The sequence below is a fragment of the Syngnathoides biaculeatus genome, chromosome 22 (genome assembly GCF_019802595.1).
Source record: "Syngnathoides biaculeatus isolate LvHL_M chromosome 22, ASM1980259v1, whole genome shotgun sequence".
Lineage (NCBI taxonomy): Eukaryota > Metazoa > Chordata > Actinopteri > Syngnathiformes > Syngnathidae > Syngnathoides > Syngnathoides biaculeatus.
Genome location: NC_084661.1, coordinates 6727064 through 6740320, shown reverse-complemented (window position 1 = coordinate 6740320; position 13257 = coordinate 6727064). Strand labels below are relative to the sequence as shown.

Sequence of the window (13257 nt, the reverse complement as noted above, 5' to 3'; positions counted from 1 at the left end):
TTGCAGCATGTCTGGGGTCTTCCTTAGATTTAGAATGAGAACCTATGTTGTCCAGGAGGGGCTCAGACTATGGTTGTGGTTCCTCTGCAATAAGCGGAGCCAGATGAAGTGGCCATCTAGTTTGTATTTACTGCAAATAATAACAAGTTAAATTTAGGATACCACACTGTAAAGAAAGGTACCATGGCAAATAAATGTGTGAAAGTATAAAATGGGGATTTTGATGCGGCTAATTGATTGGTATGGGTGATCCAATTACAGTCAAAATGAACATCAACACCCAGAGTATGCAGCTGTTGCCACAGTGATCCCTATATGTAAAATGCATTACTGCAGCCTTACACTTCAAAACAATTCTAAGAGAGGCAGTGAAGTGCAAACTGACAAGGTTCAGCCAATGGCTCGTTGCTCTCTGATCAGTGCTATCGATCAGTGGCCTTGGTCAGCCCTGGCTCCTTATTATCCCATGTCCTCTCTTAATGCGCTATTGACTCTGCCTTCACTCAATTGTTTACTCAAGGGAAAACATGCAGCAAGAACAAAGAAAGGAAGAGTCGTACAGATTAGCAACCCCGGCCTTTTTTTTGCAGTCTATGTTTTCTTTGCATTTTCAGGCTTTGTTGTGTTTCATTGTAATTAATCAATTGTCACATATCGATATGATGTGTTGTCTGTGTAGGTGCTCTTATGTGTGGCTTTTTGAGAGAAAAGTACAGGGTTAAGACAGAAGTGATGCAGTGATTAGTCTGTTCTGCCTCACAGGCGTACTTCAATATTCCTAAAAAAAACATTTTTAGGTGAATCAAAGAATGTGCTTTCCATTGATGTAAATGTTTGTTTATATACATGAACCCTCAATAATCACTCTTGGGCACATATACATATCATAGGGTCGCTGGGGGGCACAGTACAGTGCAGTAGTATCGTACAGTAATCGTCATGGGTGAGTTGTTTTCATGAGCTGCTCGGAGTTTGTGTGCTCCCTAGTTCTGATTGTGTTGCTGAAGGTGAATGTCTTGAAAAAATATGTTCATGTACCCAAAATTACATGTTTCTGACTCCAGAGACTAAGATATAACCATCATCACATGGCTGCCATGTTAATGCCCTATTGCATTGCAACATGGTCACTACGTAGGCACGGGAAGCATGTCTTTTGGACTTATATGAACATAGCGATATATAAGATCAATCAACGTATTGGGGACCCCTGATTTCAACTGTCACAGTGTCATCAGCCAGTTTCAACAGAAAGAGAAAGATCAGAAGAGGCATAAGAAAGGCAGAGAACTAGACATCCTTAAAAATTGTCTGTGTATCATGTCCTGCCTTGATGGGAAACTTAAAATAACATGAATTACATAAAAATTATTTGAATCTGCTTTAGCATAATTGTTTCCATATTTTTTGTTGGTGTGTGTGAGACTGGGAAGTACTGCAAGTCTGATGATGTTTGCAGCTGGAATGCTTGAGGAACTCTTCTCCTGTTAGTCTGAACTATACCAGATGAGATCATGCACACACTCATTCTTTGAGCACAGTATTCTATCAAGTTATATTCTACATTTTGTGTTCTAGTGTCATCAGCAGAGCGCCAGGTCTCAAACTGGTAGTTGAGACCCTGATGTCTTCATTGAAGCCTATCGGCAACATTGTGGTCATCTGTTGTGCCTTCTTCATAATCTTTGGTATCCTCGGCGTACAGGTAAGTCGTACAACACAAAATGAATTACACACAATAACATTTGGTTGGAATAAACATTAATAGAACAGGAGATAGAGGAGAGGGCTCAGTACGTGTTCGGTTCGATTTGAGTGTAGCTTTCGATAGATTGTCATGCCATATCAAGATGTACCCCACCTCTCACCCAGAGCTAGCAGGGATAGGCTCCAGCACACCCGCGACCCAAGTTAGGATAAGCGGTATGGAAAATTAATGGATGAATAATTATCTCAATATTGGAATAACTTTGTCAACATATTGCCAAAGCTATTAGTTTTAAAAATAATCAAACAGAAGTCTTCTGACAGGATCGTGACTGGAGTTTAAACCTACACCACAGTCCTTTCTCACTTTATAACTAACAGCTGGGCATTAAATCAGAAAGATGTAACACCGGCTTTTGTGACTTATTACCACAGCACAAGTTGGCAACAGGTCACACTAATAAACTGTACAACCGAATAAAATGTGTTTGTTTCACATGAAGCGACAGTCACAAAGAGAAATACATTAATAACATTTTGATCATACCTATGATATTTAAACAACGGTGACAAGCGAGGCTTCACTTTTTTTAGCTTGTTATTGAGTCAGAACCACCTCACCAAATCATGAGAATAAGCGAGCCATGCCCCACCTTGGCACTATCTGTTGCACTGAAGTAACTCAGAGCAACTGTCCATGTCAAACTTTTAATGAGAGTCGAGGATGAATGATATTTGGACCCGAGAGTAGATATGACATCACTCGAGCAGCCAACAGATAAAATCTTCACTCATCATTACCTGGATCAGTGGTCTCCAACCTTTTTTGCACCATGTACCGGTTTAGGCTACACACTTTTTCATGGGCTGACTGTCAAGGTGTGGCATATATTATATATTATTAAAGTTATTATTAACTGATGACTAAGACTGATGCCTTTTGTTAGGACCTGCCAAGAACCTACTGGCTTGATGAACTATTGGAGCCACAAGAAGAAAACTCAGTTTCAGTGATAAAAGCTGGATAGCTGTATTGAAATGTTATTACTCCCCAAAATATTGCAGTATTATGAGAACAAATCTTAATAAATAAATATAAAAATTCATGAAGAGCAGCAGCCGAGTTTGCTCTCTTTAGAGATCAGACATAAAGTGTAACCTCTTTTCACAGACCTAGTAATATATTTATCACTGAACCAAATAATGTTTCCTGTTAAAATGAACATAAAATCCACCCCAAGTTGCCTTCATGTACAGACAGCACAGCTAGCCAGCAAGACATGAATGGCAGCATTTCCACAAGATCCTAATAACATGATTACTTACGCTTCACGTCATAAGTCATACTAATGGCTAATTTAGTTGCCCCCCCCCCAAAAAAAAAGATACATATGAAATTTGTGACTCATGAAGCAAAGTTCAACCTATTCAAGAGAATGCACAACAACACGTTCCTGGTGGATGCTGTGACCGTTCACCAAATGAAGGGGGGGGGGGTCCTGGCTGTTAACAAAAAGAAGGATCGGTATCTTTTTTATGTTGGAAGTGTTTTATTGTGTCACAGTGTACTTTTTTACGATAGCACTGTGTTTTTTTTGTATTGTGATGAATATTTATTGAGAATTTTAGTCATTCAGTAACACAGCCAAGTTTATAAAGGGCAAGGGACAACAAAACAAGGAGGGAGAAGGAAAACGCAAAGCAATATCTGTAAACAAGATGAGGAATTTAAAACGTATAGCTATAAGTGAGATCCAGGGTGGTCTGCCCCCCCCCCCCACCCCCCGCACCCACACCCCACCGACGCCCAATGAAAACTGGCGACCTGGAGGAGGCTGCACTACAACACTAACACTAACACTACCCCCATCTATTTTATTTATTGTGTTCTGTTCATTTGTTAGAGCAAGCAGAATGTACAATCTGCATTCCCTTTATCGCAGAACAATTTTATTGTGTCACAGTGGAATTTTTGTGCTTCATCTGTGATATCTTAATACAGTATTTTAATTGACACTTATTAAGGATCAGTCAAACAGAACATAATTTCTAGAGGGGTGAGAGAGACAAAGACAAAGCGCCAACTGTAAACAGCAAAAGTAAGTCATTACATAGCTACAACAAAGAAACATTAAATATGGATGTTGCATGTGATTGTAGCACTTACACCCTGGGAAGGAAGAACGGGACAAGATAGGACAAGACAAGGATATGAGAAGAAGCATGCAAGACACATTTGATTGGGTGTTGTCCTTAGCTTCCACATTGCAGGCATAGCGATTTTTGGACATTTCTGCAATCTTTTTGCATGTGTGAATTCACTTGCCAGTGTTCATAGGCACACACCCGTGGATTCTTTAATTGGATGGGGGACCCCTCACTGCGAAAAAAAAAAACCTCATGGACTGTATGTGCAACTGCCTATGTATCACCCACCCATATACTTGTTCTATAGACTTCTATAATTCAGTCCCACCACATTTCAGTTGTATAGCCAGGTTCACGCTTATCACGCTACCCCACCCGCATCCAACCCCCACACCACCTCCATTTGTTTCTCCATTGATTTATCATTTGCTGAATATTTATCAATTGATTGCAAACATTTCATGTGAAACGATTACAGAAACAAAGGATTGCATTTAATTTCCATTTTTATTTCATTCAGTGTAGTTGTTTCTCAGGAACAACACCTCTGAGCTTTTGCCCATTCCAATTAAACTGTTTGTACCTGTTTGTGAAACTGTTACTGAAGTGCAACTTGAAAATATCAGGAATTTTTTTCACATAGCAAGTTTGTTTTGCTCATTATATGAATATTTGATTTGTTTCCTTTTCCTGGAAATAATCTTTATTCTTTATTCTTGTAGTATTGGAATGTATTGTACTATATGTCTGAGAATGCTTGGGATTATTTTGCCACAATGTTACATTATTAATCTTCTATCCATCTATTATCTGAGCTGCTTATCCTCATCAGGGTTGTGGGAGTGCAGGAGCCAATCCCATCCATCTTCCGGCAGAAAGTTTAGAGGGTTCAGAAACCGCCTCTGGCTATAATAATCTTTAATACTGTATTTTGTAACACGGTAAAGCATAAATAATGCTTCTACACGACAATGATTCTCCTCCCTCAGCAGATTTTTTTCTTTCCACTCATGCTCCACATTGTAACTCACACAATATGGGAGTTATGTTGCCTTACCTGGTCAATAGTGATTTCATGGCATACTGCCCAAGGACTAATCTGTAAGAACGAGCTCAACGACCTTGGTGTCACCCAGTTGCATATCTATAGTATATACCAGTGGCACATTTTTTTGTGGGGACCCTCTTTTAATCGGTAATGTTATGGAAGGTCAAAACTGGAATTGCCCTGCGTGTCCTTGATTGGACATTGTTGCTCATTAAAAAGATCCTGTACAATCTGGAGCAACGGCCTTGACCTTTAGGAAAATGTTGTTAATTGCATCTGTGACACACAAACATGTTCCCAGATTTTCCGACATTGAGCCCGACTACTTACTGATATTGTTAGTTAAAGCCAAGGCCAAAAAGCTATGTGAAACAATGATCTCTCTCTCTCTCTCTCTCTCTCTATCTATCTATCTATCTATCTATCTATCTATCTATCTATCTATCCTAATCTACCTATTTTAAACCAAGTTTATCATTACCATATGGTTGTTTCTGTTCCTCCCCAGCTCTTCAAAGGCAAGTTCTTCGTTTGTCAAGGAGAGGATGTAAGGAACATCACAAACAGGTCAGACTGTTTACAAGCCAGCTACAGATGGGTCAGACACAAGTACAACTTTGACAACCTGGGACAGGTCAGACCTCCAAGGTCCTAACATTTTGGACCAATAGACACCTTTAGGAGAAGATTAAGAGCTTTGCTTTCAATAATTGCATCTATTTCAAATATTCTCGTTGTCAGGCCTTGATGTCTCTATTTGTTTTGGCATCAAAAGACGGCTGGGTGGATATTATGTATGATGGACTAGATGCTGTAGGAGTAGACCAACAGGTACTGATCCATCTTAAAAAACATTTGGCATTAAGTATTACGTGTATGAAACCCTCCCTTTTTATGTATCATTGTGTGTTTCAGCCAGTAATGAACTACAATCCATGGATGTTGCTGTACTTCATCTCCTTCCTCTTGATCGTGGCCTTCTTTGTGCTCAACATGTTTGTGGGCGTCGTGGTGGAGAACTTCCATAAGTGTCGACGGCACCAGGAAGCAGAGGAGGCCAAGCGCAGGGAGGAGAAGAGACTGAAACGCATGGAGAAAAAGAGACGGAGTAAGGAGAAGGAGCTGGCTGGTCGGTAGTCTTTCCACATCTTTCTGAGTCCTGCTTGGTTTGAGCCTGAGCCTTTTTTTTTGTTTGCCTTTTTGTTTTGCCGAGTCTGGACAAACATAATTGGTGATCTAGCGTCAAAGTAGTGTTTTTTTTTTTTTATTGTTATTATTGTGGTAGCGCCCCTTCCTTCCCCCCGAAAACCCTCTCGGGTCTGGACTTGTGGTGATTTTTCTTGCAGTCTAGTGGTCGCTTGCTCTGACACTGCAAACACCCTTGTAGACTCTGGCTGCTTTTTCTTCATCTCCAACATCAAACTAATGATGACGTTGGATTTCAAGGAAAACTACCTTGAAAGAGTGAGTTTGCAGAGGGAGGAAAGATGACAAATGATTTTTGTCCCCATCCTGCCTTAGCTTGCCTGTCTACTGTAGACGTCATGCTTGGGTTGGTCCCCTTGGAGCATGCCCTTTGAGTTCCTACAGAGGGGGCTTGCATGGTGGTTTTCTGAGCTCGAGGGAGGGGGAGTTTTTGGTCATGAATTGTCTTGATCTAAAAGAAGATGACCCCCCTCCCTTCTCCTCTTCTTGCATGTTGTTTTAGTACAGCCGCTGGGGCAGGGATCGACCAAAGCTTGAGAGATGTGGTCTGAGATCAATGGAAGACATTCAGGAGTTAAATCACTGCTTGTCCCCCTCCCCTTCGGCTGTATAGGAGTTGATGACAAACTGCTTGAGTGGTTTAATATAATTCCACTGCCTCTTATATCTAAAATGCTTGCTGGCATCTGCTAGCATTGAAAAGTGCCATACAAGAGTTAACCAGTTCCAGAGGCACTTGTTGGATACAAATCCACAAGGAGCACTGGACTCTGGTGTCCTGAAGCTGAAGAAATGTTTTAAAACTATATTTATGATCCTTTGAGTACCTAGTACGTATTTGAATGCATCGATCTTGAGAAATACAGATGACTCTGTTTTAAAGACTATATTTCTGACCAGTGGGGTTAACATACCCAACCCTTGCACACTCAGTCATAAGAGGCCCATTGGTTATTTTAGGAACTACTCAAAACTTTCCTGTACTTCATCCCTCTTGGGATTGTGGCAAACATATTTTGAGGATTCCTTTTTCGGGATTTTTTATGGGCATGTAGTGAGCAGACAAGGATCAAATGGTGTTCGGGTATTGGAGATTTTTGCAATCTATCCAACACAAAAAATGGGAGATTAGTTTGCTGGTTAAATCTCTGAATTATGGACTGTGGTTCAGGTGAAAGCTGTTTCTTTTTATTTAAAAAAATAGCTAGTGCTAATCCAAAGAACTGGACTCAGAATCAATGGAAAGACAAAATATAGGAACATAAACCAGCTTAATCTTTCACTGCTTCCTTCTAGTCTTACTCCATCCCTCTTTCCCGGTTTCTCTCTTTGACTCCCTTCCATCTGTCCTTCCTTTCTTGCTTCCTTCTCCGGTTTCCTTACTAACATAGTCTCATTCCTCTAGATTTAATGGTTCCAGGGTTGAGTTGGGCCCTCTCTGAAGGCACATTAAAAGGTACCCCATTCCCAGCATGTTCTGTTTTATCCCTTAAGTCCACACACCGCCACTGACCATGACCACCAACCATGGTGGAAAGGGTTTTAAGTTCAATAATCATGGGAGGTAGGGTCCCATCATGTGGTCCCGCCTTCCTGCCTCTCTCCCATCAGCCCCAATCCACTGGAAATGCTGTTTTGCTGTTTTGTTTTTTTCTGTTTGGACTTTGTCTCTCACACCTCTCTTACACTGTCTGCAAACCATCCACCATCCACTGCACCTCATTGTTGCACCAGCCTCATCAAATCAAGACTACTCTGGTCTTTTAAAATTTGTTTTTGAGATGCAAAAGTGTTGAGACTTGTAACTGAAGAATTGCATCAACATCTTAAAGTTGCTATTTTATAATACAGTACCTACCAAAGTAAGTACACTACCAATGGGTACATTTTAATTTATTACACACCCCAAAAAATAAAGCATATTGTTGTCATTGATGATTGTTGAAATGGTTGAGACAAATACAGCCTGGAATTCAGTGTGCAAATCAGTAGAAAAGAGGTTTGGAAGCGCTTTCCGTGTCTCCATCTAAAATAGTAGTCAAAAATGGACATAGACATGCATTTGTGCCATGTCTAATTAGCAGTGATCTTTCTTTACCCAAGCAATAGCAAAATATTTATGTTATCGTGTTATGGGCTTCCAACTACTGTATCCAGAAATGTGGCCTTTGTTCCACATTCCATCTGTGCCAAATTAAATTACGTGTAACAGCAAATTTAACCTAGCCTTCATTTTAAAAATCAATAAGAAACTGAAATGTCATTTTCATTTTGACATGAATTAAAATTAAAATAATTATATATATATATATATGTGTCAAAATATCAAATGCATCGAGATGTGGATAAGAACAATATTTCAAATAAAACAAAGATGCAGAGTAAAAATGGAAATGTACCAGTATGCTGGGGCTTCATAATTCAAGTGTGAATTATGAACTAAATGGGATAATAAACAACACCACACAAATGAGCACACTTACAAGTATTATAATGAACTCTAAGTTTGCAACATTTAAACTGTCAACAAATCACTTTTGTTGTATGCAAATTTTTTCAGTTGCGAAAGTAGTTTACTTTGACAATAAACACAATGTAAAAAAACTCTAATAATCCATTCTGATACAACATGTAATGACTAATACAAACAAAGCACTTTAATGTCTATATTCACTTTGTCATTGATGCAAATAACCCAACAAAATGTATAATCCATACATACATGCTACTGAATGAATTGGTACACCGATGTTACCGCCCATGCACAACACGTGTGAATTGGCCCACTCAAATAACTATAACAATCAACACAAATAAATTAATAATCACGACAGTTTATCGAGATGAAAGTATTTTCCCTCCAAATGCATGATTTTTGGGATTTTATTTAACAAGTGTCTGTGTATCGTTAGCATGGAGACAAGTCCCAGTCTACATGTGCTGAGCCAACCAAAAAGCATAGTGAAGGTAAACATTTTCCAATTTTTTTGACCACAGTATTCATGCCAACCTCGTGCACGCAAGCCTCTCATATATGATAAATGGGCTGGTTGTCTGTGTACTGAGCTGTGCAAAGTGTTGCATTCAGTCATGCTACAATAAGAAGCTCTCAATCTTGTCTGATTCTGGAAAGGGCCGTAACAGTACGGGGGCTACAAATCAAATGTTGGCAGGCCAGATGCAGCTTAAGGGGTGCCTATTGATTAACCTATTGATTTGTACTGTATATTCCCTGTGATTGGCAGGATACCAATCCAATGTGTTCCCCTCCTCTTGAACATCAGTGAGCTGGGACGGGCTCCAGCTCTCCCGCAACCCGAATAAGGATAACCAGTTGAGGAAATGGATGAATAGATGGATGGATGACTATAGTGTATAAAGAGCAATCATCCATCATATCTGGATCGGGTTGTGGGGGCAGTAACTTTAGCAGTGGCGGCCAGATGTAGACTTCCCTTTGCCTACCCACTTCATCCAGCTCTTCCAGGGGGATCCCGAGGTGTTCCGAGGCCAGTTGAGAGATGTAGTCTCTCCAGCGTGTCCTAGGTCATCCCTGGGGTCTCTTTCCGGTAGGAATATTTCACCAGCGGAACGCCGGGGGAGCATCTGAATCAGTTGCCCCAACCACCTCATCTGACTTCTCTCATTTTCAAACTTAACCTTTCAACCTTCGGACATAATGTATTCAGAAACAAACACAACATTTGTTATGACAGGTGCAACAATGGTTTAATTTGTAGCAAGTAACTAATAGTAGTACATGAATAAATGCACCAATGTCTTCTTCTATTATATTCACGACACGTCCTCATCTCATTTAAATAAATTACAGTGTTTGGACATGTTAATCTTTGTTGTCAACAAGTTAAAATTGCAGTTTATTATGATAAAGAAAAAGAGCCCTGCAATTGACTGGCCAGTTCAGCATGTACAAATGAATTTTCATTACGCGCATTTGCTTTTGTGTCCAACACTGTCAAACGGATATCTAAATGGATACAAGCATGCCATGTATAAGCAGTACTTTATCAATTATTTTTCTGTCCCCTCTCACACACACACATATACACAGTCACAAAATCTAATGCACACAAGTTTTCTCGCTGAATCTGGGTCAGCACTAACAGAGATAAATGTAACCGGAAGTTTCACATTGACTTTCTTTCTGTCTTCAATTCCTCAATGGGCGAGATGTAATTAATAGCACTGGTCCTCTAGGGAGGGACAGATAAAGGGATTACAGGAGGGAAGGAGGCAAAGTCTCTTCCTGTGGGATGTATAAATGTAGAGGAATACTGTATAGACTTACCTGGTGAAGGTATATTAACATTTCCAGGTGGTATGCAAAAATGGTTTTTGCCACAAGGTGTAATGTAAATCCCCACATGTGGAGCAGGACCAACATGGATTTACTGCAGCTGCTTGGTGAGGTACCAAAAGGCGCAAAAGTCTCACACCTTAGTTTGAATATAGTAACCATTTTTAATATTCCAAAGATACACAGATCCCGCTCACCCACATGATATATTGCTTGATGTAATGTCCATTAAAAAAAGCTAATGAAGCTCATTGTCCTCTGGCTGCATTAAATGAATTTACTTCTCCGTTGATATAAATGATTAATTTCTAGGGGTGGAGGGGGGTGTTTATTTTCTTAGTTTCACATATTGAATGGTTAAAAGCAGAGGGAGAGTGATTGATATCTTGCTGATGTGCCCTGCAAGGACAATGTGAATATAATGACCATTAAATTTCATTAATTTAGTTCCTAAACAAGTCATTTGTAACTCTGAAAGAACATTTAGAACGATTTTGACTGCAACACTGTACATTTGCTGCAGGGAAATCCACCCCAACAAGACTCATTATGAATCTTTCACATCGGGAACTTACTCAATGAATATTTTATCCACAGAAATGTCAACAAGAGAGTGCAGGGTGGCAGAAAGCCTGAAGCAGCAGCAAATGTAGCGATGAAAGAGACAAAGTGTACTTTTGAAGCGACAACTGATCAGACCAACATGGCCTATGTCTCTTCTTGTCAGGTTTAGTTTATCTTGAAGGTATAAAAAATAGAATATGGTATGCGTAGGAACCTACTTCATCCATTATATGTACAGAACCATGTAGATACTAAAACTGAACAATTATAAGAAGCAAAGGTGAATATAATAAATCATTACACATTCATGTGCAATCTACAGTAAGTTACAGTACAATTGTATATGCAGACTTGAAATGTTAAAGCCCCATAGTGCAGCTATTTAAAAAATGTGGGCATCAACACATGAGCTATGTGAGCATCTTCAAATACCTCCAAAAACCGAATGTTAATATATGGTGGTTTTATTTTTTTTATAAAAGGCATCAGTAAAGTGTTTTTTTTTTTTCGTTCAGGTGAGATGAAAAAACATGTGCATTCTAAACAAATTACTTAGCATTACTGTCTGTACTAAATCCTACTAAACTCTTCTGAGAGCAGCGTTCGGTAGCCGACTGTGTACTAAAATTAATGATGGTCAAAATTGAAAAATTCATTTACTCAAAACGGTGGATTAAAAGTACATCAAGAATGGTACAGCTGTAAATGAGCTCCCAAATTATGTTTTTCATAAATTGTCTAAAGATTTGATTTTTTGCATGCCCATTTGTCTTTCTTTTTCTTTCATTCACTATTTTTTGCCTGTTTCTGGCTGCCCTCTCTACATATTCAACCTTGTATCACCACCGCAGCTTAGATAGAACATTTCATTCTGCGGTTCTTAAAGAATAAAATTCTTTCAGATGTTTAGTCAACTTACTTAGAATTATTTTTTTTTGTAAGCCACGTAATTCTTGGGTCTATTTTTTTATATTGCACTATAAAGAAACAACTTTAATCTTGTCACATGTACATGACACAACAATTAACTTGTAAGAAATGTGCCATATATCCTATTGTAATTCTGATAATTATGCCATTTCACCTGTAGGTATCATATTTCTCTCTGCCAGTAGAATGCTGACAGGCCAGGTATGGAGAAGTGGGAGGGATTGAGTGGAGCAAACCATTTTTGAGGCAATATGGAGGTGCTGTAATTTTTTTATTTCAACAGATTATTGTACACTTGTACGGTTGTACACTTTTTCTAGGCTGTTTAAAAATGAAATACAGTAGTTACATTTTTTAGGGGCGCTGCAATGCATTACAGTAGGGGAAGGTGTAACACTATTAGCATTTTTTCAAAGCTTCCCATCAACCTGTCCCTTGTCATCGCTGTTCTCCATTCATGCTGCCCAATCGCTTTCCTTTCCCATCCAATCCGATCTCACATTTCAGTTGGTTCATTGCTCAAGTACGACTCAGAAAGACGTGTCAGTCTGCCGTGTGAACCAGCACAATATATGTTTGTCCGTCACCCATGTGTGCAAGTACAATGTGTGCGAGAGAGTGAGCAAGTGAGTGTGTCAACCATGTGAAAAAGCGCAATGCATATGTGTCTGAGAGTCGAGATGATAATGTTTGTTATCATGCCTTGTCACGTTTGAGTAATTGTATTGTATTGTCTTATTTCTTTGATGCGTTCTTTCTGGACAGAACAATTTGCTCTGCTGCTCCTCTCCACTTTGAGTCCTTGACTTATTGGTTTCCTTTCTTCTCTCCCTTTTGTAGGCATTTCTTACGCTTCGATATTTATCAAGCATGGCAGCAGAGCATTTTGGAATTCCAGTTTTTGTTGATGTTCCTGTCTTACAGTAAATGTTCCTGTCAACAGTTGTTCTCAGACTCTGTTTGCCGAATTTCAAAATCACGCCGCCAGGCAGACACAGAGTATAAAGGTTTACCCAGAGCCATTTACAATAAGGGAAAGGCATAAAAGGAGCTGCTTGCATTATAAAAGATTTTAATCTACATTTCTTAAAAGCACTGCTTTACATTCACACGCTCTTCGTTTCACAGCCATCCATATCCATCACCCATTGCATTTCATTCCAAAACACTTTTCTTGAGTACCAGCACATCCAAGACACCTTTAGAAGAGATCCAGCAAAGACGTGCCAGTATTGTGTAGTTTTGAGTTTCCTGTTCAGAATCAACTTCACATTGAACGCAACCTTCACATCCCCAATGCTCTCTCAGCGCCCTCACATGATCACCACTTTGTCGG

General features: G+C 39.5%; 1 protein-coding gene across 1 annotated transcript in view; it reads left to right on the top strand.

The window, feature by feature from the left end:
* The window catches only part of cacna1g (calcium channel, voltage-dependent, T type, alpha 1G subunit), a 119478-nt gene that overhangs the window by 83306 nt on the left and 22915 nt on the right, over window positions 1–13257 (top strand). Inside the window, exons 22-25 of the mRNA XM_061810720.1 lie at window positions 1579–1705; window positions 5412–5537; window positions 5645–5734; window positions 5819–6011. Coding sequence (XP_061666704.1) covers window positions 1579–1705; window positions 5412–5537; window positions 5645–5734; window positions 5819–6011 — 536 coding nt within the window. The remainder of the gene's footprint in view (window positions 1–1578; window positions 1706–5411; window positions 5538–5644; window positions 5735–5818; window positions 6012–13257) is intronic.